Source organism: Dermacentor albipictus, chromosome 10 (genome assembly GCF_038994185.2).
Source record: "Dermacentor albipictus isolate Rhodes 1998 colony chromosome 10, USDA_Dalb.pri_finalv2, whole genome shotgun sequence".
NCBI classification, from domain to species: Eukaryota; Metazoa; Arthropoda; class Arachnida; order Ixodida; family Ixodidae; genus Dermacentor; species Dermacentor albipictus.
The window spans coordinates 71,869,308-71,893,785 of record NC_091830.1 but is presented as its reverse complement, the minus strand read 5'-3'; the positions used below and the strand labels follow the sequence as shown (position 1 = coordinate 71,893,785).

The following is a 24,478-nucleotide window of genomic DNA, read 5'->3' as shown; positions in this document are numbered from 1 at the left end:
GGTCCTCCACTACTGCGTGCCTCATAATCATGGAGCCGTTTTGGCACGTAAAACCCCATAATTTAATTTTAATTTTTTATTTGCTCACTGCAGAGGAAAAAATTCAGATGAAAAAAATTTTCCAGCGCTGTTTATGAGTTGCCACAGTATGATTGGACACAGTGACCAGTAAGCTTTTTGTCACACTTGGGAGAAGTAGAAGAAAAAAGAAGGTAACATTAAAATTGGTTGACAGTCCCTTTAAAATTTGAGCAGTCGGCACCAGCAAGAACGACATCAGTGGCTTAGCCTCAAGAGGAGCTCTGATATCACTCGCTCCTTGTATACACTAATTATTGTATCTTTAAACTCATCAAAGGCACAGCTGTTGTAGTGTACAACAGCACAACAAAAGGAAGTGTCACTACAATAAAGAAAAAAATGGGCCTCCTTTACACGACACACAGCCATTTGCACATTAAGTTGCGTACAGTACTCTAATTTAGGCTCCAAGGTATCGTAGTTCTTAAAGGAGTTGTCCAGCTTCGTTGGACATTTAATCTCCAAGAGGACTTCCTTGCCCTCGCAGCATTTGCACGAAAAAATGGCATAGCCATCAGGGGAACAACCTATGAAGGAAAATTCTTCGAACAAAACCAGCCCTCTCTGACGCACTTGAAGTGTGTGCCCCAGTGCTTCTTGCCAGGTCTGGTATGCAATACGCGCTGCACTTTCCTTTGAAATCCCAACATGCATTGCTGGTGTTATAACAGTTCTGCTTCTTAAAATAAGCATAAGAAATGGGTCAATGTTGGCCGCACCTTTCGAACGAAGAAAAGTCTTCGCTCGAGTTATACAGACATGAGCAATGCTTGCAGTTACAAGGCCCTTTCGATATCTGTGCCATTCTGGAGAATTCGACTGTCCCTGTGTCAAGGATTCAAACTCACTCCTGGCACTCTTTCCACCATATAATTCACACACATGGAGCATGACGTCTTCTGGTGCTTTCTGCTTTAGTTCATTTGCTTGAGCCCTCAGCATTTCCAACATAGGAAGTGGGGCGGAACGGCAGGCTTGTTTGGCTGCAAACATAAACACAGACATCCATCAGGTTCAGGTGAAAGAAAGCAACAGCAGAGTAATAAGTCTGCACCAAAATTGCAATTCTGCAACTATGAATATCACAAAAAAATTATTCAAGGGCAACTGATCTAAATTTACAATATAAAAATGCTACTGAAAAGCATGAAACTCACAGTAGCATGTGCTTAATAACCAACTATATCTAGCGGAGAGCCTACACTGGTTGGGGAGGCACCATTTCAAGATTAGAGAGCTCGGTACTGAAAGTTGTTGCCACCTGCTCATTTAGGCCCAGAACAAAAAAGATTTTCAATGTCATGAGATGCCGACTTGTTTAGTTGCCCCAACAGTGCCAAAGTGAAACTGCTGCCATTGTATGCCCTCTCATGTAGGCTATCTGTAGCTGTAGCAAATAATGCATCATGTGATTGTGGAGAGAGTTTCAGAAGGGTGGCCTCTAAAAACTAAAGCACGTCATACAGAAAAAAGATGCCTTCAAAAGGAGGATGCCAAACTGCTGTGTCTTTCTGCTGCTTTGCAATTTTTAGCCTTTTGTGCACTCTCAGAAGAATTATACTTAATTAGCTGTGATCACGGTGTGCGCTTTGAATTAAGGTGTGAAGAGTCTTCCAGGAAAGGAATGTCTGGCTTTCCGTGTAGCGAAATGCACCAATGTAGGCCAGTGTCCACACTGGTGGTGACAAACAAGCAATTAAGAATGGCAGTCTATGTAAATGTCAATTTGTCTCACGCATGTATGTTAATGAATAATTTAAAGTTGTTTTATTGTTGAGGAGAGGCTTACGGCCTAATCAGTGAAGTGCATGCAAGCAAATGATCCAAGCATGGATCCTTATAGAACATATGATAAGAAATGCCAGCCACCTCACAAATCGACACGAGTGTTCGACACAACTCCTAGATAAGATGACAAAAGTACACCATCACCTTTCAGACCTGCCAAACAGTGACTGCAATACAGTTTTCTGTCACTCCTACAATTCTTTAACGCTGGTGCGCATACGTAGAACTACAATGTGATGCTCAGGAATACATTGAGTATGCAAACACCTACCGCTTAGTTCAAATTTGGGAGACCAACACTTAGACGAAGTACACAGAAAATAGCAATGCACAGAGGCACTACAGCTACACTGCTACAGCTTCTTAAATGTGTTTTTATACATTTATAGTATAGTAGTTTCTGTTGAACCTAATGTCATAACACAGTGAAATTTTCCTCTGTATTATCCACAATTTAATCTGAAATGATAAACATATTCATATGTGAAACTTTTCCAGTCAGCAAGAACTGCTGCCTTTGAATTTTAATTAAGCTGTAGACACTTCAGTTCTTAAACAATGGTGTAGGAGCATGCATGCCCCAGTGCACAGAACAGGCACAATTAAACGTGAAACTTTGACTGCATAGTAACACATGACAACAGCAGAACTCACCATTCTTGATCCGAGACTCTGTTGTGGAGCTGTCCTGCCCTCTTCTGCGTTTCCTGCATAGCAGTAAAGAATATGGTAGTGGCAACAAATAAAACAACATACAGCAATCGAGTTTTTACCATCAACCTACTAACATATGCGGCTCTTATAGCAATCACGCGCCCAACTACGAAATAGTCATTACCATGCTATACCTGCCTTCTAAGTATGCACAGATGCATTTCATATAAATTTGCTTGGAACAATCGTTCCTTTAGTGACCTAAATCAGCGTCACATAGATGGTTCTCACAACATGAATATAGAAGGAAAAAAAATTGCTTCCAGTTCATTCAAATTCACTCGCCCTGTGGAGGAATAATCCTGCACCTCCTCTTAAATGTTACAAGGCTGCTGAACTTTACATTGTGAGAAGAGAAAAGTGGAGGACACAGCCCACTCTTGTCATACGAGCTAAGGAAAGAGAGCCAGATTACGTCATTAGCTTGGCTTTACTAGTTTTGAACAAAACCTCAGATTTACTATATTTTGTGGTGAGCCCAAATGTTGTCTCATTATAAAATCTACACATGCACCAACTTGTCAGGGTTTTTGTATGAGCAATGCATTCACTCATTCCTTGGTATACTTTCACTGTGCAGCTCATGCAAGGGGATAGCAGTTACTTCATAACAGTAATGACGCGGCATACAAAAAAGGCTTTTATCAGCTATCCCTGCAAAAGCTTAATTCATAAATTACTAACGCTATCGATCACCTTAAAATTATATGGTGGATCCATATGTGTAAATGAGAGTGGCCAGTGGTTCAGCAGCTCCAATAACAACATTAAAGAAAAGTAGCTGTGTGAAACATGAATGAACACCACCTCTGGGCATTTCATGTCTCGCACAAGTGTTTTTATAACACCAAAAATTGCATTGCCCAGCCTTCGCTATGCAGACGGTAAAATTAGATTTATTTTTGTCACTTTGGTTATCACCCATCACAAGCACAAACCACTTTTGGGTAAAGTATAAACACTTGAGACCAATCTGACATACATGAGAAGCAATTAACATACCTCTTTTCAACAAAACGTTCAATACAGCATGGACAAGCAGGTGGCTAATCAAGCTTGCCATCTTGCCTTTGTTAACATCAAAATAAATTTCTTCTGTTAGCTATTATTTATGCTTCAGCTTTTGGTTGGTGCTACTATTTGATGGTTGTCCCCATTTCATTGAGAAAAAGCTACAGTGGCCACTGTGTGCCAACTAAACATTATGAGTGGTCTTTGCAGGTAGTTTAATCACTGTATTTCAGCTCCCAAAGCAACACCCCAACCATACAAGACACTGTAGTGCATGGCTCACAATTCATTTCGGCCACCTGTGATTTTTAACGTGAGCCTAACTGGTTTTCGCATTTCACCTCCATTGAAATGGACTGCCACATCCTGAATCAAAGCTGTGAACTCATGCTCAGCAGCAGGACACTACAGCCACTACGCCAGTTTGGCTGTTCTGAGGATGATGTGCTTTATTGGCTGGTTCCTTCTCTATGACTTTACAAGTGCTTGCACTGCAGCAGCCTCTTTGTATTTCATAAAGAAAGAGATATGTAAAACATGCGGGAATAAAATTTAGCACGAAGGTGTGGCTGCTATCTTAGTTGCACTTTACATGTGAAAAACATCAGCTACAGTGTATCAGCTATAGTGTATCATCCGATTGAGAAGAGTTCGGTTCACAAATGCGTTACTGGTACACTCTTACTTGAACGCTGCAATAGCAGAAATTAGAGCACTGCTTTGAAGGATCTGCAACATCTATGCGGCATCAGTCATTGGAACATGCGGAGGAGGGACAGGCAGCTTCACATGGCAATATGTCCGGATGGGCGCAGGTGCATACATATTCTGCACAAGTTTCTTTTTTGTGCCCCATGCACACGCCACATCTGTGCAGCTAAGTGGCGGCAGGGACCCAAGGCCTGATCTGGAAGAGGTTTTTGTTGCACAAAACATAACTGAGATACACAAGTCGTAGTCAACAAGTTCATCAGCATAACATTCTAAATTAGTCGAAAACCTGCAGTGCAGTGATGATGCGTGTGCATTTTTTCTTCTGTGAGTCCCATCCAGTGCCCAAAAACCACATTTAGAAAGATTGCTCGCATATGTATCAATGACCATACATTGCATGTGCCCCTTCAATTGCAATATATGCATTTATGTATGTGACTTACTTTTGCTTTATATGGGCTGTGATAATACTAATAAAAAACACAACATAGTTCAGACAAGAACTCTGCAAAAGATCACTGGTACCATATGCTGCATCACTGCACCAAGTAATGCATAGTTCTGAGAGACTGTACGGCACACTATGAAAAGTTGAACAAGTTCCTCGTCACGAAGTATGTGAACACCCGTCTTTCCAAATGTAACCGTGCTCCTAGCTTATCAGTAATTTTCACTCCTGTTTTCAACCATCATTGCAGCTATGTTCGTGAAAAAACAAGAAAAGCCCACTCATTTCGTAATCACACAAACGGAATAAGCTGGGTTTAAATGTTCGCTTGCCAGGCTAGAAGTGTTTAGCTGAGAAGTAAGCGTCACATTCATTTGAAAATGTGTAAACATTGAATAAATGATCTGATATTAGCGTCTGAACGAAATAAGCAGTTGGGAGGCGAACCTAGCCTTAAAATGTATGATTCAACAACAGAGGAACATGCAAAATCAGTTCAGGTTGGCGCATGAGGTGAGTCACGACTAGCTTACACAGAAACAGATTTTTCCCTTTCATTAGTTTACATAGCAGCCAATTGTGGCGGCACATGAGGCCGGCAGTAATCAGATACGATCAGGTCATGCACCACGAGTCAAACCTGCACCTGGTTTGCACAGGTTCTTATTGAAAGCAGATCGTTCGATTTCCTTTTCGCGCTTCTTTCTACGACAGAAACAGTGAGCAACTTACTGCAGTAACTACGACTAAGCGAAGCAGCAGTCATGGTGCGCTTATCTTGAATTTAAAATAGAAAATAAAAGTTTCCGGAACGCAAAACTAGGAAGAGAGCTTAGCCACACTCTCACAAAGCATGCTAAACTAGGCTGCATGACAAAGTGAAAAGCTCGCGTTTTGATTCCTTGCTACACGCTCAGTATACAAGGATATCCATTTTTTCCCCCTGGCTTTATGTTTGAAAAAAAATGTGAGCTGTGTTGGTGTAATGTAACCGACTCTTTTCCGCGATTCTATTCCTAGCCCCGACAACTATTTGGAAACAGCAACTTTGGTGTCAGTCGCGGCGAAGGAATAGAACAGGTTTGAAATGGGAACAGAGTCAGTTACATTATCCCGGCCCCGTTTCGAAAGCTGTGGAAGCAGCGGGCTTGCTTTTCGCTCCCATGCGCGTCGATGTAGTGACTGAGTCACGGAAGACTTACCTGTAACAGTGGATCAAAAGAGCTGAGATGTGCTTGCACTTTTGTGACAATCCAGCAGTGCATGAGCACTTTGCCTCCACGATCGATGGGTCCCGGAATGCGTCGGTGATTCCCACCACAATCTCGTGCGGGTCCGCTGTCACGCCGGAGGTTTGCGCACACAGCGCGACCACTTCCATCTCACTACTCACTGTACCACTGGTACTGGCTAAAATGAGGTGCTCGGCGTCCACTACCCGTTCTCCCTCCACAAAACAGCGCGAATTAACGTCGCGCTGCAAGAAGTTTAATATTTTCACGAAGGACAGCGCACGCGGGGACGTCCGTAAAGCCGCCATACTGCACAGTGTAGCCAGACCGGGCCAGGCTTCGCAGCGCCCCCTAATGTTGATTTGAGTTGCGAATGGGGGCACGATCGGCAGACGCTGCCTCAGGACATCGAGACGACGGAAGAGTGCGCGCGCGCCCGCCGAGGCCGGGACGCCGACGAGCCGAAGTAACCATCGGCCGGCGGCGGACAGAGGGTGCCGCCGCCGGCAGAGAGGAACACGTACGCACCCTCCGACGCCCCGATGTGGTCTCCCCGGGTCCCGTCTTGCGCGCGCTTACCCGGAGTGCACGCAAGCAGGGCCCGAATCCCGCCAAAATGTCGGCCAATGGGGAAAGCCTGTTGACCTTCCCGTGGGCAGGATGACACCAGAGTGACAGTTTTATGACCCGCTGCCACCCCGTCCAGGCAAGGAGGAGAGGGACACGGAGCCCCCGGCAACACAACGCAATGGCTCCACACAACCACCGCGAGAGCCGGAAACCCCACAAAACGAAATAATATTGGTTGAACATAGCAAACTTTCAGCAACTTTGTCCTCTTTTCACTGCTGCGTTTGTATTGTAATCAAGATTGGTGCCTTTTTGCAGAATCAAAAGTTATGACAACGCGTCTTTTTAATTTATAAAAAAGAATGTACGCCAGGTGGCGCCTTGAAGTTTCCTAAAGCGGTGCGAATAACCGGCGAAACGAACAAGAGATGACAGCGCCGGCGCTTGCGCCGCGCAAGCGGATATCTGTGGCGCGCGCAACGCTATCGAAGATATTCGGCCTTTCTCAGCCAGCCGAGTCGGGCTGACTCACTTGCGTTTCGCGAGATAGCGATAACGTGGCCTAGAACGTGCGCATCACCAATGGTAGGTCGAGTATGTTCTACCAAAGCAGAAAACGAGCGCGTTTGCATCAACGTGCGATGACTCATTCCATTTCCCGGCTACATACTTCCTAGCTAATGAAGCAGACGACGGAAGGATGAAGCGTTTTCCACAAAATAATCATACGCTTTGAGCTAGCTTCTTTATTTTTGCTGCGCAGGAAAACTGTTTTGCTTCACCTAGAACCTTACGTTCAGTGCCTTCATTTGAGTTTCTTAGACAAAACGTCAGGTTGGCGTCGCGTTACGCAAGCAAAATGGGGCCATCAGCGGCATTTTATTCGCGTCGCGTCTATGTCACGCATCGAACAAAATGGCAGAATATCCAGAATAGCGCCCAGGTTGTAAAATTGCTTAAAATTGAGCGGCGGGAACACATTCTTTTCAAGGTACGGCCAGTGCGTTCGCGCGCGGCCATGCAAAGTACGCACTTGTTGGCGGAGTCGAAGCCGCTGCCGCGATGCCTCCCCCGCTTTTCTCCACATATGGTGCACGAGACATACGGCGAGCCGCAATCGTCAGTTCGCCTTACGCCCTGTCGCGAAATACCCAGCAATCGTATGTTACTGCTGGCGCACAAGGCCGCCCCTCTTCCCCCACCCATCCCCACACGGCCTTTGGAGCGACGCAAGACGGCGCGGTTGCTCCCCGCTTCCTAAAGCCCCTCAATCTCCCAAAGTAGCGCCATTCACTTCCCTCCTCCTCCGCTCGGCGCGGCCTCGACGGTGGCGTCGCCGGCGGTGGGCCTGCCGTAGCAGACGACGGCTAACACGCTACGGCAGGAAATCCGCGGAAAAGTTCGTTCGAGTCCTGCGGAGCAGTTTTTTCAATCTAGATCTTGCTTTGTCAGTCGGTAACTGGCCTTAAGAATGTCGTGTCGGATTTGCGGAATAAATAGAGAAAAGCACCATTATTCAAGGCGTATTTAAGGCGTAAAGCGCCCGCACGTTGAAAGTTCGTGTTGCTGAAACACGACATAAGCACGCGGTGTGCTCAGACACGCGAGTAATTACCAGAGTTTCAGGTTTTGACAGCGTGAAAGTATGTGCAGGTGGTTTCGTAGGTTAATTTACGTACGTGCAGGATGCTTTTGTTCGGCGGGCGTGTGAGAGATTCCGACTGTCTGCGGTCAGCAATGCCAGGCAGCAGGGCCGTTTCTGTTCCGGCCTTTTACAGATGTACGTAGCTCATGCACAGGTTGTGGTGGCCATGAGCAACGTTTTCACACATATGCGGTATAGATAATTTGAACAACGTACCAGCATATGAAATCGTTATTTATTTATTACAGTGCAAATGGTTAGAATTTGATAGAAAAAAAGAAGGAACTTGATGGGAGAACTGGAAAGAGGTTCAGAAAATAATTATCCCCCTCCCCTCATTGGCACCAGCAACACTTTTGTTGAAGTGCTAATTTTATCTCTGTATACTACGTGCGTCTGTATTCTTTTGCGTTGTAAGTTTTCACAAGGAAGCAGTGTTGCGTTAACTGGAACAGTCAAGGCACACAAGACAGAAAAAAAGTTGATTCTTGGGTTTTACATCCCAACACCACGATCTCATAAGGCACACCATAATGGGGGCTCCGGATTAATTTTTTTCCAGCTGGAGTTCTTCAACGCGCCCCCAATGCACTGGACACGGGCCCGTTTTGACACGGGCGTCAAAAGAAGAGGTTGGAGGAGCCGTGGCACTTACTTCACAAAGCCGCGCGTTCTTTGCCACTTGCTCGAAGTCAGCCCGCCCGATCTTGTGGATCCACACTTTTCTTCGTTTTGCGTTGCGCCCGGCGGATGGTAAAGCAAAAAGCTTTTTGCCGTCACTGGGTCTGTTGTGGCAACCGTAGGCGCAGCAGCACGGCATCGCAATTAAGCACTTCTACCGCGCTCCTTCAAACCGCCTGCCGTACTTTCGTCGCGCAGGCCCAAGAATGGGGGTCGCAGCGCGCTAGAAAGAAAATATATACAAAAGCGCGGCGCCTGCTCTGCGCCAGAAGGAAAAAAATATACAAAAGCGCGGGGCCTGCTTTCACGTGACACAGATTGGCCAATGGGGGGCGGAGGAGGCTGGGGCGACAGGAGGAGTGGAGGAGGAAGCGCCTGGGTGAGCGGGGTGGCGGAAAGATCTAAGAATGGCGCTACTTTTGGAAAATTTAGGGGCTTTACCACTTCCTTCCTTCCTTCGCGCACGCTTGACTGACCCGGTGGTCTACTTCGTTCCTGCCCCACCACAGTCCGGTCGGTCAAAAAGACATTATTCGCCGCCTCATTACGGCTTTGGCACTCGTACTGGCAGCGCGAGGGACAGGGTACCAGCCTTCATAGATGGGTCGGGAGCGTCTTTGCCATTCCCTCTTGGTTCCCCCCGCCTCGTCTGTTCACGCATTTCTTCACCGGCCACGGCAACTTTCCTTACTACCTTCATCGTTTCCGTCTCATTGCCTCCGATCGGTGCGCGTGTGGTACCTCGAACGTCGATGAAATTCATTACTTGACCTCATGCCCGCGCACAGCAGTTGTTGCCTCGCGGTTGCGCCGACTTCACAATGTAGATACCATCTCTTCCGACATGTACTCCACACTCATCAAAACTGCACGATCCCGCACCCTGCTCCTGCAACTCATCCGGCTCGTAACCCTCTCCGTTCCTTCTCCCTCTGTTCCTGTGCCTCCTCTCCTTCCCGATGCCTACTAATTCCCTTCTTCTGTTACCTCTCGGCTCGCCCTTTCATATTACTTTCGCATGACTGTTCGTGGCCATCCTCACTGTATAAGCCAACTATGGCGGGGCTTCCCCGTGTAGGATGGTCCTAACCGCATGCTACATTTCCATTTCTCACCTTTTCATTTCTCCTTTTCCTTCCTCTTTTGTAAACTCTTCTAACGATTGTGCAGCTGTCCAGCCAGCAGACTGTTGGCGTCTCCTTCGAGATGCCCTTTCTCCGGAGCATTCCAGTCGCCTCGGCGTGACAAGACCATGCTGCACGAGCGAGACCACGAAGACGCACCAATGCTTTGGCTCTTCTTTATAATAAACCAACTGCGCGTCACTGTGTGGGCGGTGTTGGGTTGCCCTGCGGACGGGGTGGGTTTGGGAGCATGCGCAGCTTGCTGACCCATGGAGGCAGTTTTATTTCACTGCTCCCCTCTTTTCTCTGCGTGTCTTTGTTCCTTCCACTTCCTGGCCCCTTCGTACGCTTGCCTCCGCCTTTTTTTTTCTTTTATCAATTGGCTTTTTCTCTAAAACTGATTTGGGCTGCCTTGGCGGCCCGTTTTCGTTTATTTTATATTCGGTTTTATACCCGTTATACCTTAACGGTGGTGCGGGTTTGCCCCTCCTTTATTTTTCCTTTCTTTTTCGCTCACGGGGCAACATAAAGCCATTGTTAGCTTCCCGAGCGTGCTTTCACTCGCGTATATAAATCATACTACGTCCGGGGACGGTGTTATCGCCCTCGGATTTTACGCGGAGCATCAGAGTGAGGTCGACCGCGACGGCATAAAATTCGCCTTGAGTGTCTATATAGTTGCTATCGCAATTCTGTCAGGTCACGTAAAGGCACGCAGGAAACGTTTGAAAATAGCCTGTGTTGACATGTGCTAAAAAGGAAAAGAAAACTCAGTGCCTTTCCACTCCATGAAGGTGGATAACCAGCGAAGCTGCATATGTGGGGCTCTTCGATAGGGAACCGCACTTCCGCCGCAGGGCGGTCCGGTATTACACTATCTTCGCCATGGCACCACGTATGGGGAGTTAACACCTGCGTCACCTGCTCCGCTGGCCGGCCCGGCATTGCAGTACCTTTGGGAACCGCCCACATATGGAGAGTGCTTAATGGCTGCTCCACCTGACGGCGGGTCGGCCCGGTTTTGCACTATCTTTGGTATCGGCCCACGTATGAAAACTTCGTGGTCTACGCGCGGACCCGATCCGTCAGATCCTAGCCATAGACAGCTTCGCTGCAGGAACGGCAGTCGGTGACTCCACTTGCAGTCATGGAAAGCAATTTTGCCGTTTTTTAAGCGAATGAGAGGCAGCGCCTACAGTTTGAAGGTCATCAGTGTACCCTCCCCCGCATTTCGGCATCCTTTACTATAAACCGCGCCTGCTTGTCCCCATGTTGAAATCAGAAAGTTGGGCACTGCAATATTCCTGGTAATACTGCAGCGGACGCAGCGGCGAATCGAGCGCACAATCACGCAGAGACAACCGATCTTCCCCTATTGCGTAGTGAAGTCCGTCTGATCCTGAGTCAGACTTCTTGTCGCCTCAGTAAAACTACCTGGTTTGACCAGCAATCTAAAAACTCGCAGTTATACTCTATAGACCCATGTATAAACTTATCAATGCCGGAAACTCTAAGAGACAACAGAAAATTTGAAACATTGGTACACCGAGTGCGTCTTGGTACTGCATTTACGAAACACTTCTTGTACAGAATAAAACGTGTCTCTAGTCCGCAGTGTTCATGTGGCCACCCAGACGAAGATGTGCATCACCTTCTTCTCGAATGCACGAAGTACGATACAGAAAGAACGGTACTGCAAGCTAATTTGTATATATTAGACAGAAGACAATTCCCTTTTAAAAAGATGCTTGGCCCATGGCCAACTGCGGGCCTTCAAAAAAGAGCACTTCTAGCTCTGAAAAAGTTTTTAGAGGACACCAACATTTTGGGAAAATATTAGGTATCCAATGATTCGAATACGCTAAATGAGTTACATAAATGTTGTTAGTAATTCATAAGTGGTTTACGTGGTGATCGCAACTTTCACGCAATATGTATACTTCTGTTCTGTACTTGCAGTGTATTACATGTGCGTTTTGGCTCTTCAAAACATCTGACTTTATATATGTGCACGTGGACTGAACTAATGCACGGAACTTTGCAGCTCATGTACTGTTGGACTGTATATTTTTTATTCATCCAGTGTTCTACTGAGTGTTATATTTTGTGTCGCTATTCTCCCTTTTTACGCCAATTTGTTTCGCTTGCCAAGTGACAAGGAGTAGCCGGTGCCACCATAAAGGCGCCAACCTCTCCTAACATTCACTTCAATAAAAAAAAAAAGTTGACGAAACCAATGCAGGCAGTGGTAGCGGTTTGACAGTGAAGCTGTAAACACGTAGAAAGATTGATCCTGACAACGTGGCTGAAAACTCACATGGCGGCACCACATGTAGTTACCTATTTATTAGCCAAAGACGTTTTTCGGCCTGCGACTTGCCTTGTTCCGCTACTTCATACACCTCCAAAGCATGGACCAGAGTCATGCGAAAGGCGCCTAACCATTTCGCATTCGCTCAGTTGAATTTTGAACTGTGTTTTTATGGTAGTTGCGTCGTTCGGGAAAGTTTTGTGCTTGACGGAGCTCCTCCTCGTCTCGGCGGGCTTGGCGCTCGCGCTCGTTTTCTCCGGAAACAACAGCTGTGTCCTGTAGGTGTGGTGACGTCACTTTTGTGGCTGGTGTATTTCCACTCCGAGGGGCTTACGGAAACCTTATTTTTACCAGGAAACGCAGGCTACGTGCTTCGGATTGCTTGCAGGCGCGTTATCACCAGTAATACGGTTTGACGCTTAGTTTTTACGATTTGTCTGACGATACCGAGCACTGTGGAGAATAGTGCATAAGTTATTTCAAAGCAGATGCACACTTCTCGCTTTACTTCGCGGCAATGAGCTTGCTCTTTACGACACGAAAGAAATTATGGCGGGGTAGCAGTATACCGCTTCTCTGTAAAATTCACCGCTAGACGCACCTCATTCACCGATGACAAACATTTGCTTGGCGAGTTTGCTCATTTGGAATCTTCGTGCTGTGCTGCCTGTGACGGTAACATAGGCTAGTTCTACGTAAGATCCGTTTGCTGGACTATTCGGGGACGAGGTAAACAGTTCCAGTAAAATGATCGGAACATGTTTTTGCACTAGTCATTGTGCAAGGATTTAAGAACATAGGTTAGCGAAGAACGCAAGTCAGTCTTTATTCACAGTGTTACAAAAGAAAAGGAGCATCAATAAAATTTCCATTCTAGTGAAGGGTGACATGCGAGTAGAATGCGACAGTACAATATCGTTAAAATGTGGACCAGAAAGCGTAACCAGCTGGAGTGTGAAGCACTGCCACGTGAAACAGCGCTGAAAGAAGAGCAGAGTTTTGTCAGTACTATCACGCTGTGAGGAGGGCAATTTGACGTTCTTGAAATGTACTTACAACAAAGGTTCTGCAGATTCGGTGAATGTTTGCTGGGAAGGCCAGAAAGAATGGATATTAAAACAAGAAAATTGCGATTATGTGTACATATTGCTGTACAATGCAGCCATTCAAAATTACTGTTGCCAACGCAATGTCAAGAACGGCTGAAGCAAACGCCATTTGAAGTCTTTGCTGAAGAACATCGCGACACACCATTCAAGCATGAAAGTGAACTAAAACGGTCGTTCATTTTTCTAGCGGTTTTGAGCCGTCATTGCGGTGTGATGCTTCACCTTTCTTCTTGGCCTGCTTCATAAAAGGGCACAGTCTTTCATGTGGCGTCGGTGAACGATGTGAAAGTGGTGGACCCTGGATTGGAACCTTCACGACGGGCGACGTCGAATGAATCGGACTGTCCGGAGTCTCACTGGTCGGAGAGCAAAGGTCTTGCACCGTGGCGAACGGGGGCATCTTATGTATTTCCTCCTTCTCGGGCACTTCAGGTGGAAACACCTCCAGGACCTCTTCTCTATTTTCGAAGATGTGGAACTCTGGCTCCTGGTACAATAGAATCGTGGGGCCGGATTGCGCCTCGATCTTAACCATTGGGGTCACCTCGCTCTGCGCTTTCGCCCACTTCGCGGTTCTAGCAGCAACTTCCTTGGGAGACGCCCCCAGACAATATGGCTTGGTACAGGGTCTTCTCACAGACGACCGCATCACTCTGTTCAGCGTAGATATGGCGGATCTCCCGAGGCCTTGGGCTCCGCCGGCGTTTTGGTGTCGCTTTGTCTAGTGGTCGGGCTACTGGGCACAGCTGCAGGAGGTTTGGGCACTACTCCGCTTGTCGTACCAGATGAGCCTGTTCCGGACCTGCTCGGGCCGAGGCCGCTGTCGCCCTCGCACTTGCACTTTTGCGGGTCGGCTACCGAGTAGTGTCACTTCCTCGATAGCCTGTCTTCTGTGGACATCGCAGCGCGTTCTCGTTCACTCCGCTACAATTCACGACCAACAATAGTTCCGTTGCAATAGGCTCTTCGAGCAAACTGGTATTGCCCCTTATAAACGTCAGACTGCTTGATCGCATGCATGAGCTGCCCGCCTTGAACGTACGTCGCTCTTTATCGCGCATTTGAAGCTTCGAGTTATGCTTTTTTTTTCGATGTAAGGGAGGGGCGTGCAGAACGAAACACGAAGAACCAACTGAGTTTTTTCAGGCGCCCATACCGCGTATATCTGTTAGAATCTGTTAGAACAAACTTATCTAAACCATGGTTCCATTGATCGCTACGCGCAATAAAAAAATAAAAAGAAACGGCTCTTTGAGACGGCAAAGGCAGAGGCACGCAGAGGCAGAGGCCTGCCGCAATCTTCGATTAAACTCCATGCTATGAAAATAGAATACTGCCGTGCTCTTTGAACCGCCAAACACAATTTTATGCCATGTGACCGTCAATCCCTTATTAGGAATAACGCTAGCAAGTTTGGAAATAGATTTCTGCCACCAACATTGCCGATGACATCATTTCGTTGGTGGATGATGACAGGACAAACGTCAATCCGGAAAACTGCGCGGCTTTATTGAATAATTACGAGTGTGTTTACGAAGGAAGAGCATCCCAGTATCCCATCTACAGAAGAAGTCAATTGCAGGTACATGGATACCGTAGACTACTGCCGGAAATGCAGCATTGATGGCGGCGGGGGCTTTCGCCGGTTGGTTTGTGTACCTGCACCCATGTTGCCGGTGCGTCGGTTGTGAGTTTCGTGGATCGCAATTAATTAATGATGGCTTTAAGAGGAAGCATGTCGTTCACCCATCGACTACGCTATGAACAGGCCCGAGTGCGCTGTTGTGCTAGCAGTGTGGCCGATAAAGACACGCTGAGTTCCGTGTGCCGACGCGGCTGCCTTAGAGTTTGTTGTCACTGATATCTGCGCTTGCACCTAGCTTTTGGTATTCCTTTTACACATTCGTTAAACATTACCCATATTCATGAAGCCTTCGAGCGCTGCAGCCTTCGATGCCGGATTTGCAGATGCGGTGCATTTATTTTTATCGACATCTACAACCACAGATCGCTGTTAGCTTCGAATATTGCGGAAACGGCACTTCGCTGATATGAAATATTGTCAAAATCTAGCAAAACATACATATCTGCGCTGACGCTGTTGGTAACTGAGCGAGGCGGTTATTTATGTTGTTGTGCCGAATACACTCTCTTCGTTCCTGTTTGACGCGGAGGTAAACAGTGCTTCTCTGGCATGAAGAAATCATAAGAATACGTACAGACCCACCCATCTACCTAGCGAATGCGACCAGTAGTCTTCGGGAACGGTGACGTGGATAAAGATGATGTCACCGAGCTGTGTGTCGCCGCTTATTGAGTACATACGCGCCGTGCGACGTGAGCAGTAGTTGCTACCAAATATCTATATTGCCCAAACTGAACTATAAGAGCCGTTTCCTTCGTCATCACTGCTGATTTTTAAGTTCAGGTCCATCGGTAGTGGGTGCACGAACTCGACGGGGCTGGCCTAACCCAACCTTCGCTATATAACATCAACATTGGCTCAAACTTCATGTGCATGGCTTAGTGGACTGAAGCTTGTGCATTTCAACTACATAGGCACGTCGTCGCACTTTGAACGCGAACAATTATATGTATACAAGCGAATGCGCAACGACTATAGGCGGCACGACAGTATGTACGCCGTGTCGCATCTGAGCAATGCCCTCTGGACGCCTAACTAGGCGTGACCCCTCAAAATGCTGCGCAGGAGCTGCCGCCCTTCTCACCGTGCTCACCCGCAGCAGCGACGAGAGTAGAGGGAGGAGGTGGGGAGAGTGTTAGCGAGGGAATAGAGAGAAAGAGAGAGGAGGCAATTTTATGAGCTACAACGCTACTTTACAGAATGGCGTCGAAGCGTGCACTTGTGCCGACGAGACGAAGGCTGGCATAAAGTGTCGAGCATAGCAAGTACAAACAGAAGCGGAGCCGCCAAGGAGACATTTCACATCCCGCCACGACTGTCGTATGCCGTCAACATATCACCGCCAAATAACGTCAATGAACGCAAACAGCAGACAAAGCCTCGCTTACATCGATTCCCACAATTCGTGGGATCTGTACATTTGTGTCGGGGTACTTTCCCTCGATATCTGACTGCGCAGCCGCTCGCGCATCCCTTGCATAACGTTTCGCGACCAATCCGCTATAGAGCAGGGCGCATGCGCCGTAGCGCCGTTGATAACGCGGATTGGGCTGAGGCGCCGGCTATCAATTCGTCGGCTAACCTGAGTATTTATTACAAGGGAAACCTGAGGGAATTGGTGGTAATTCATGCTTTGGGAACTAACGGTGCTAAAAGGACTAGAACTTTATGCTTACTAAATCTAGCACTAGGAGCGTTACCCAGCAATCTCTCAGAGCCAAGGAGAGCGGACCTGGGGCATCTTTCTTTTTTTTCCCGATGGCGTCACGTGTCACGTGAGAGCAGGCACGTGGCCAGTAAACCCTCGCACGCTACCTAATGACATCAAGGCTGCCAGATTCGAGACCCTCCCAATGAATAAGCGATAGAAGGCGAACTGAGGGGCGCAATTTTGTTAATGATGTCCACATAAAGCCAACAGACAATGAAGCCGAGGAAAGCATCGGGGAATTACCTGTAGTTTAGATTGGAACGTTGAAAATAATGAAGAAAGGGGAAATGGAAGTGGACGAAAAGATAACTTCTCGCCGGTAGGGGCCTAACATAAGGCCTCCAGATTACGTGTGCATTGCACTGCCAATTTCGTTCGGTTCCCTCCGGCGAAAATTTATCTTTTCGTTCACTTTCATTTGGCTTTTCTTCATTACTTTCTACATTCCAATTTAAATCGCAGTTAATTTACCCAATGCTAACATTGGTTCCATTGTCTCTCGGTTTTATGTGGTCATGACTAACAAAATCGAGCCCCTCGGTTCCCCTTCTGCTCTGGAATACCTCGCATAAGGCGCATGTACGTTAAATTGTCTGTACTAAACGAACTCGCAGCTGTCTGCTGCACACTTTCCTGCTTAGTACAGCACCCTTTACAAACTGCCGCAGCAGGCAGTACAGGTCGCTTCTATCTTTTTTTTTTTGCGCTCGTTGCTTGGCTGCGCTGCCGAGTTTGTGGAACAGGAAATCCCTCCAACATCGTTTCACAGAAAGCGACAGCAACCACGTGCGTCCTTAGATCCGGAAGACTGGCCTTATCCGGGACACCGAGCAGTGCCTCGTTAGACGCCTGCAATGGAGGACATTATCCTGGAGTACGTGGTCTTCGGTGCGCTTATGGCCCTCAACTTCGGACTGGGCCTCTACTTCTCGCTACGTCGCAAGGCACGCCTGGCCCGCACTACCGCGGAGGTCTTCCTGGGCAGCCGGGCACTGCGAGCACTTCCCCTGGCGGCCTCCGTAGTGGCGACTATCGTTTCGTCCGCGGGAATGGTTGGCATGGCGGGACACTTCTACGCTTACGGTTTCCACCTCATGTGGCATGCGTTGGGGACCATTGTCATGGCGCCCGTCGCGGCCCACGTTTTCCTGCCGGTGATGTACGGGATGCGGATCACCTCAGTGTTCGAGGTACTGGCGGCTGCAGTTTACAACCGCGTTTCTCGTCTCTTAAGCGTTCACGCAGTAGTGCAAGTGCCGGCAAACGTAAATTTCTTAATGGCGCTTCCAACGTTTACAATACTCACTGAGCATTGGGCGTGTAGGTGTCCTCAGTTATTTTTTTTCTACGCAAGCTGTCTACCGTGTGTTCATAGGAAACTGTTAAACTTAACAACGAAGCGCGAATGACCCTCGAGAAATTTAACGTGTTAAGAAATATGCAAAATACCTGTAGGACCTCATGTGGAACGAAGTGTAGGATTTAGTAGCATCTTGGAGCGTTGTTTAGCTTTCTTTCAGTTTTATCTCGACAAAAACACACCAATGGTAACGCTGAACTCATGTACTAAAAAAAGCAGACACAGGATTTATTAGCAGTATATTAGGAACATGTCTTCAGAGTACCAGTGACTGTAACACTGTGAATATGGCAGTGCAACGCTCAGCTCAAAGTCGTGGGTTGAATGCTAGTGGCAGCAGCCGAATTTCAATAGAGTGAAAACGCAAGAACGCTCCTGTTCTTAGATTTAGGTGCGCGTTAACGAAACCAAAGATGCGCAAACGCAAGGTGGAGTTCCTCACTGCGGAGCGACTCATAATAAGGCTGCGGTTTTGGCAAATAAAACCGCAGAGTTTATGTCAATTTAAAATGCCAGGGCGCCGAATAACTTGTAATGCAGAACGCCTACAACGGCAGAAAGCCCTTGAAAGAAGGTGAGCACAACAATAAGCAAATTTAACTGCTGGTTAGTATACGCAAGAGATACACCGAATAATGCAACAAACAAAAATAGTGTCAACAAATAAGTGCAGCGCTACGTAATCAGGTTGACTGCGCAAACAGCTACATTATTTCCACAAGAATACCATTTCCTATTGGTTTACCATGACCACATAAAGAAATCACGCAATTAAGCCAAACATAGGGGTAATTAGTGGTGTTTGAAATTGAATTGTATAATATCACACGTGAAAGTGGAAGATGAAAGTGACCGAAGTATAACATGTCGCCGGTGGGACCAGAGCCCACAAGCTCCGCATTACGCGTACGTTGACCTACCAATCGTGTTATGCCGAACGCCCTCAATGCCTTCCCTATCTTGAGTATGAATGTGCGTACTAGATCTAGTGAATGCAGGGAAAATGAGACATCCACCCGTTCGTAGCAATTGCTACAAAGGAAACCCATACGGGTTCCTCGAAAGAAAAGCCTCATAGTTGAAGAAAAATTCGTCCTGGTCCGGGACTCGAACCCGGGACCACCGCCTTTCCGGGGCAGCCGCTCTACCATCTGAGCTAACCAGGCGGCTAGCAGATGGCAGGGCGAAGTCGAATTTGTCGACAACACGAAGCAAATGCATGAGTTTGACGTAGTAGTTCTGCGGAAACCCGCAAGGTGGAGAGAAGTAATGAATGAAGGGAAAATGAGACATCCACCCGTTCGTAGCAATTGCTACAAAGGAAACCCATACGGGTTCCTCGAAAGAAAAGCCTCATAATTGAAGAAAAATTCGTCGTTTTCTTTCGAGGAACCCGTATGGGTTTCCTTTGTAGCAATTGCTACGAACGGGTGGATGTCTCAATTTCCCTTCATTCATTACTTCTCTCCACCTTGCGGGTTTCCGCAGAACTACTACGTCGTACTAGATCCAACTCTGGAGCTGTTAGCCAGCGCGGCCCTAATCTATCGCGGATGAATGTCTAAAATAATTTCTTGCCCTATCAAGGCCAATCGCAGCTCATTTACACACCAACCGACTAACCCCATCCTTCGCTGCATGGCCGGTTGCTTTTACATGGTTTTTCTTCGCAGTACATAGTTTTTCGACAATAGTTACGTTTTTCCGGCTTCTCTTTTTTTATTTCTGCAATTACATTATAGCTGGAGATGTATTATCAAAAATATATATTCAAACTTATTAACGTTGATATTGACCATGTGCAAGTTTAAATGCAATGAGTGTTAGTCATTTCTAAATGAGAGTCAGAATTTTCCTCCGAATACCCTATTTTTAAACAAAACACCGCCCCAGCTAAAGAAATCCGCTTGACACAGCAATAGGGCGTGAAAAGGCCATGAGAAGCACAGTGTTATCGAGCAATACTATGCCACACGTTTTTTTATGTTTATAAGGAGGTGGTAATCAAATATCTAATTATTAGCTGCCTTACTTACTTACTGTTTCAAGCCTACTTACAAGATTTACCGTTGCGGCGAGAGCAGGCAGCTCACAGCTTCTTTACTTTTTGCAGCGGCCATTAGTAACGCACATGTTTGGAAGAGAGAGAGAGAGACCCATCAAGGACACAATAAAGTTTCTCTCTCTCTGTTTGGAAGAGCAGTAAACTCATTTTAAAGGTTAAACAGAATCTGCCTGGTTAAGCAAGACAACTATACAGGCAAAATATTTTGTACTTAAAAATATAATTTAAACATACTTTACTTTGAACATACTTAAAGAAAGGACATACAGCACCTGTGGCATTTACAGTAAAAAATTGCATTCAATCTTCATTATCAAAAAGTAATCTCTCCGTTGCTTCTTTCCGCCCGAGATGACATAGAAGACGCCGTCGGTCGCCAGTTCCGATTATATTATGAAGCCATTGCCTGCAACGCATCCGCCAGCCGTTGCTCCCACTGCTGCGTGAAAACAAGCAGCGTACGAGTTGACCGATAGCTGGAGCAGTTCAGAAGGGCTGGCATCGGCACGCTTGCCAATTGCGTCGCTAGCGATGCCGTTAGCACCAGAGCAGAACGCAGTCAGTGGCGAAGTGGCGGTAGCGGTACTTGTTTCTTTTTCTTCTTATTTTTGTAGAACAACAAATTGGCTGTCGGGGACGCCTAAATGGCTTCCCTGTAGAGGCAAATTTCCTGCAGTGGACTTTGTTGAGGAGGCGTTGAAGTTACAATTAAAGGATAAGAATTCGGCCTAGGCATAATCAATCCGTCGTTTTACTGGTTATATCGTAGTGTAGGCATCCGACTGCATAAAGCTAACAATGCCATCAGTAGCAAAGAAACACGTAACTCACGTGCGTGTGCGGAACGTAAATCTCCTTCCATCACGTAAGCCCCGCCGCGGCATCTCAACCCACGAGGTGCATGAATTCATCGTTGTCGTCACTAATACTTACCGCGAAAGCTATTAAGGAAGCGCGTGGCTAACTTCACCATACACGTTTGCACGTTAAATAAATGTGCAGGAATTTTAGAAAATTGAGTGAAATGAACACACTTAAAGATTTAACTGAGGATATTTACGTGCCCAAACGACGATTCTAATACGAATCACGCCGTACTGGGGGACTCAGGGATAAGGTTGAATGCCTGGGGTTCTCTAATGCACGGTCGATCATCGTGGAGCATTGTTTCATTCCGCCCCCACGTTCACTCATGGTCGCAGCGTCCAAGAATGACCCTGCGACTTCATGCTCAGAAACGCAACACCACAGCCAATCCCCATCCAATGCACTTTTACCAGCGATAAAATTTCTAAATACGTGTTAGTTCATTCTCCTGATTCTTTCTTTCTTTAGACGATACGATTCGCTTAGCTAGTTGCCTATCCTGTGACAAGAAATGGTATTTTTGATCTTATCCAATGCGTTCATTTTCCCTAGTTGAAAAAAAAAAACTGAGATCTGCTATTTCTTGTAGTGTTTACGTAATTTCGAAGCAAAGAACAGGGTGCGAAATAGAGGAGCTGGCTTTTGGCCAGCCTCCACATGAAGGAATGACTTCGTTTGTACTCAAAGAAAGGTGTCACCACCGGAAAGTAGAAGCTTTGGATGACCTTCTCCTGCAGCTAGCATGAGCACATGGGGTCCTGTAGCCGGAAACAGGTGTTCTGCTTCACGCTTTCAAAAAAGCGTGAGCTCAACAACCGTTTTACAAATCCTAAAATCAATGAGTCACTGTTCAGCTATTGCTATGTCTGTGTACTGGAAGCAAAAAAAATAAACTAAAATCACCACATGAGCGCTTCTATTACACCTATGAGATACAAAAATGGGTGTAGGAATGTGTTGCGAGAGAGAGAGAGGGAGATTTTAGTGGCAGGAAAGAGAGAGGTTGAGCGGAGCTGGGGCACTCTAGTGTTGCAGTGGCCATTTTGTCACGTGGTACCGATAACATGCACTGCTGCTCCGATGGGTTGGCTAGGTAAAAAAAAGATGATGTTACTGCACATAACAAAAACAAGTAAGAACGGGTCGCTATGTAAAGAACGAGCAACTGCAAATGTATTTGTTATATAAAATCAAAAAGCATATACGTCGATTGTACACCACTAAATAGGAATGCGCAAGTTGGGATATAAAAAAAAAATTGCTCGTTTAGAACAAAATGTAATCTCACTGAAACTTCAGCTGCGTGTGCTTCAGAATGGTTCTACTTTGTTATGTTTTTTTTCTTGATGTGCAAAGTGATGCAATCTTCAAATAATTCAGAGCCAGTAGTCTTAAATAGAGAGACGCCGCGTGCAATGTACGCGGTAGACAGCTGGTTAAATAATTTCTGTGTACGACATTCGCACATTTTTGTAATATTACTACTACTTATTTCTGACGATTGACATCGAATGGTACGAAATCGTCAAGGGTCCTGCTGTACGATTTTTTCTTCATACGAGAGAACTGAATATAGCAGCATTGCTTCTTGTGGCATCTGTGCTGAATGAACTTATGTACAAGATAGCCAGGTGAAGGAAACCAAGATGTATGCCTTGAATGATAAGCAGGGTAATACCATCAGCAATCTCGAAGCTATAGTAAAGGCAGCGGAAGAATTCTATACTGAACTATACAGTGCCCAGGGGAGTCAGGATACCTCAAATAAAAACACTAATAACCAGGATACAGAAATGCCTCCTATAACTAGCGATGAAGTCACAAGGGCATTGTAAGGCATGAAACGAGGAAAAGCGGCCGTAGAAGATGGAATAACAGTCGATTTAATCAAAGATGGAAGAGATGTATTGCTTGAAAAACTGGCGGCTCTTTGTACGAAGTGCCTATCGACTGCAAGGATCCAAGAAAACTAAAAGAATGCCAACATCATACTAATCCACAGAAAGGGAGACGTTAAAGAATTGAAAAATTATAGGCCCATTAGCTTACTCCCAGTATTACGTCAAATATTTATTAAAATAATCTCCAATAGAATAAGGACAACACTGGACTTTACCAAGGGAACAGGCTGGCTTCATGAAGAGATAGTCTACAATTGATCACATTGATGTGATTAATCAGGTTATCGATAAATCCGCAGAGTACAATAAGCCTCTCTACACTCTAAAAACAGTTGCACCCCAGTTGAAAAAGACAACAGGAATTCCTGTCGCAACTACAGAAATTTCTGTTGTACAACAGGATTTTTCTGTAGTAACTACAGATTCCTGACGGAGCGACAGACTTTTCTGATGTACAACAGACATTTCTTGTTGTGACTACAGAAGTACACTCTGTCGTATGTCTGTTGTTACAACAGAAAGCTGAAGCTCTACAACAGATTTTTGTAGTACTACAGAAAAATTTGTCAGCACAACAGGCACCCTGTTGTCTCAACAGAAATGTTCCTGAAGTAACTCAAGAAAATTCTGTAGTGCTACAGAGAGCTGTTGAAATACTACAGAAACCTATAGTGGCAACAGGCCCCCAATTGCCACAACAGAAGTGTTCCTGAAGTAATGCGACAAACTTCTGTTGTACTACAGAGAACTGTTGGTGTACGACAGAAACTTATCGTTGCAACAGGCCCCCAATTGTCATAACAGAAGTGTTCCTGAAGTAATGCGACAAACTTCTGTTGTACTACAGAGAACTGTTGTACGACAGAAACCTATCACCGCAACATGTACCCAATGATGACAACAGAAGTGCACTGAAATTATGCGACAAGCTTCTGTAGAGTGTACTACATATATGTAGCACGGAATTTCGTTTTGACACATAACCTACTGTGAAGACATAACTCAGTTTAAAAAATCCCAGTTGAAAAAGACAACAGGAATTCCTGCCGCAACTACAGAAATTCTGTTGTGCTACAGAAGTTCCTGATGTTTCTTAATTGAGAGACATCTCTGACGTTACTACAGAGATTCTGATATCGCAACAGAAGGCCAAGAGTTATGAAGTCGCAACAGAAACGTTCTGTCGCGACAACAAGAGTTCAGAAGTCGGAACAACAGCTTTATATCGTGACAGCGACCCCGACGTTACGACACCAATTCTGACGTCGCAGCAGAAACATTCGGTCGCGAAGGCCAAGAGTTCTGGAGTCGCAACAGAAGCGCCTTCCGTCGCGGCCCTTTAAAATTGTATGTCAATTTCAGATCGGTGATGTACACTGTACTTTTCTCTTGCGCGGTATTCAATCGCGCTTCTCTGAAGCCAGCAATGCTGATAGCACAGACACCGGTATTAAAGTCGACGTGGCCAATACTTATAATTGTGCCGTGACGACGCGGCACC

At 46.2% G+C, this 24,478-nt stretch overlaps 1 protein-coding gene across 2 annotated transcripts in view; it reads left to right on the top strand.

Annotated features, from left to right (window-relative positions):
• Positions 1–24,478, top strand: part of LOC135899113 (sodium-coupled monocarboxylate transporter 2-like) — a 99,510-nt gene that overhangs the window by 9,837 nt on the left and 65,195 nt on the right. The window contains exon 1 of one of the 2 annotated variants that reach the window (XM_065428393.2): positions 17,541–17,974. The exons of the other annotated variant lie outside the window; for it this stretch is intronic. Coding sequence (XP_065284465.1) covers positions 17,639–17,974 — 336 coding nt within the window. The 5' untranslated portion in view covers positions 17,541–17,638. Of the gene's footprint in view, positions 1–17,540; positions 17,975–24,478 lie in introns of those variants that run through there. 2 annotated transcript variants of the gene reach the window in all.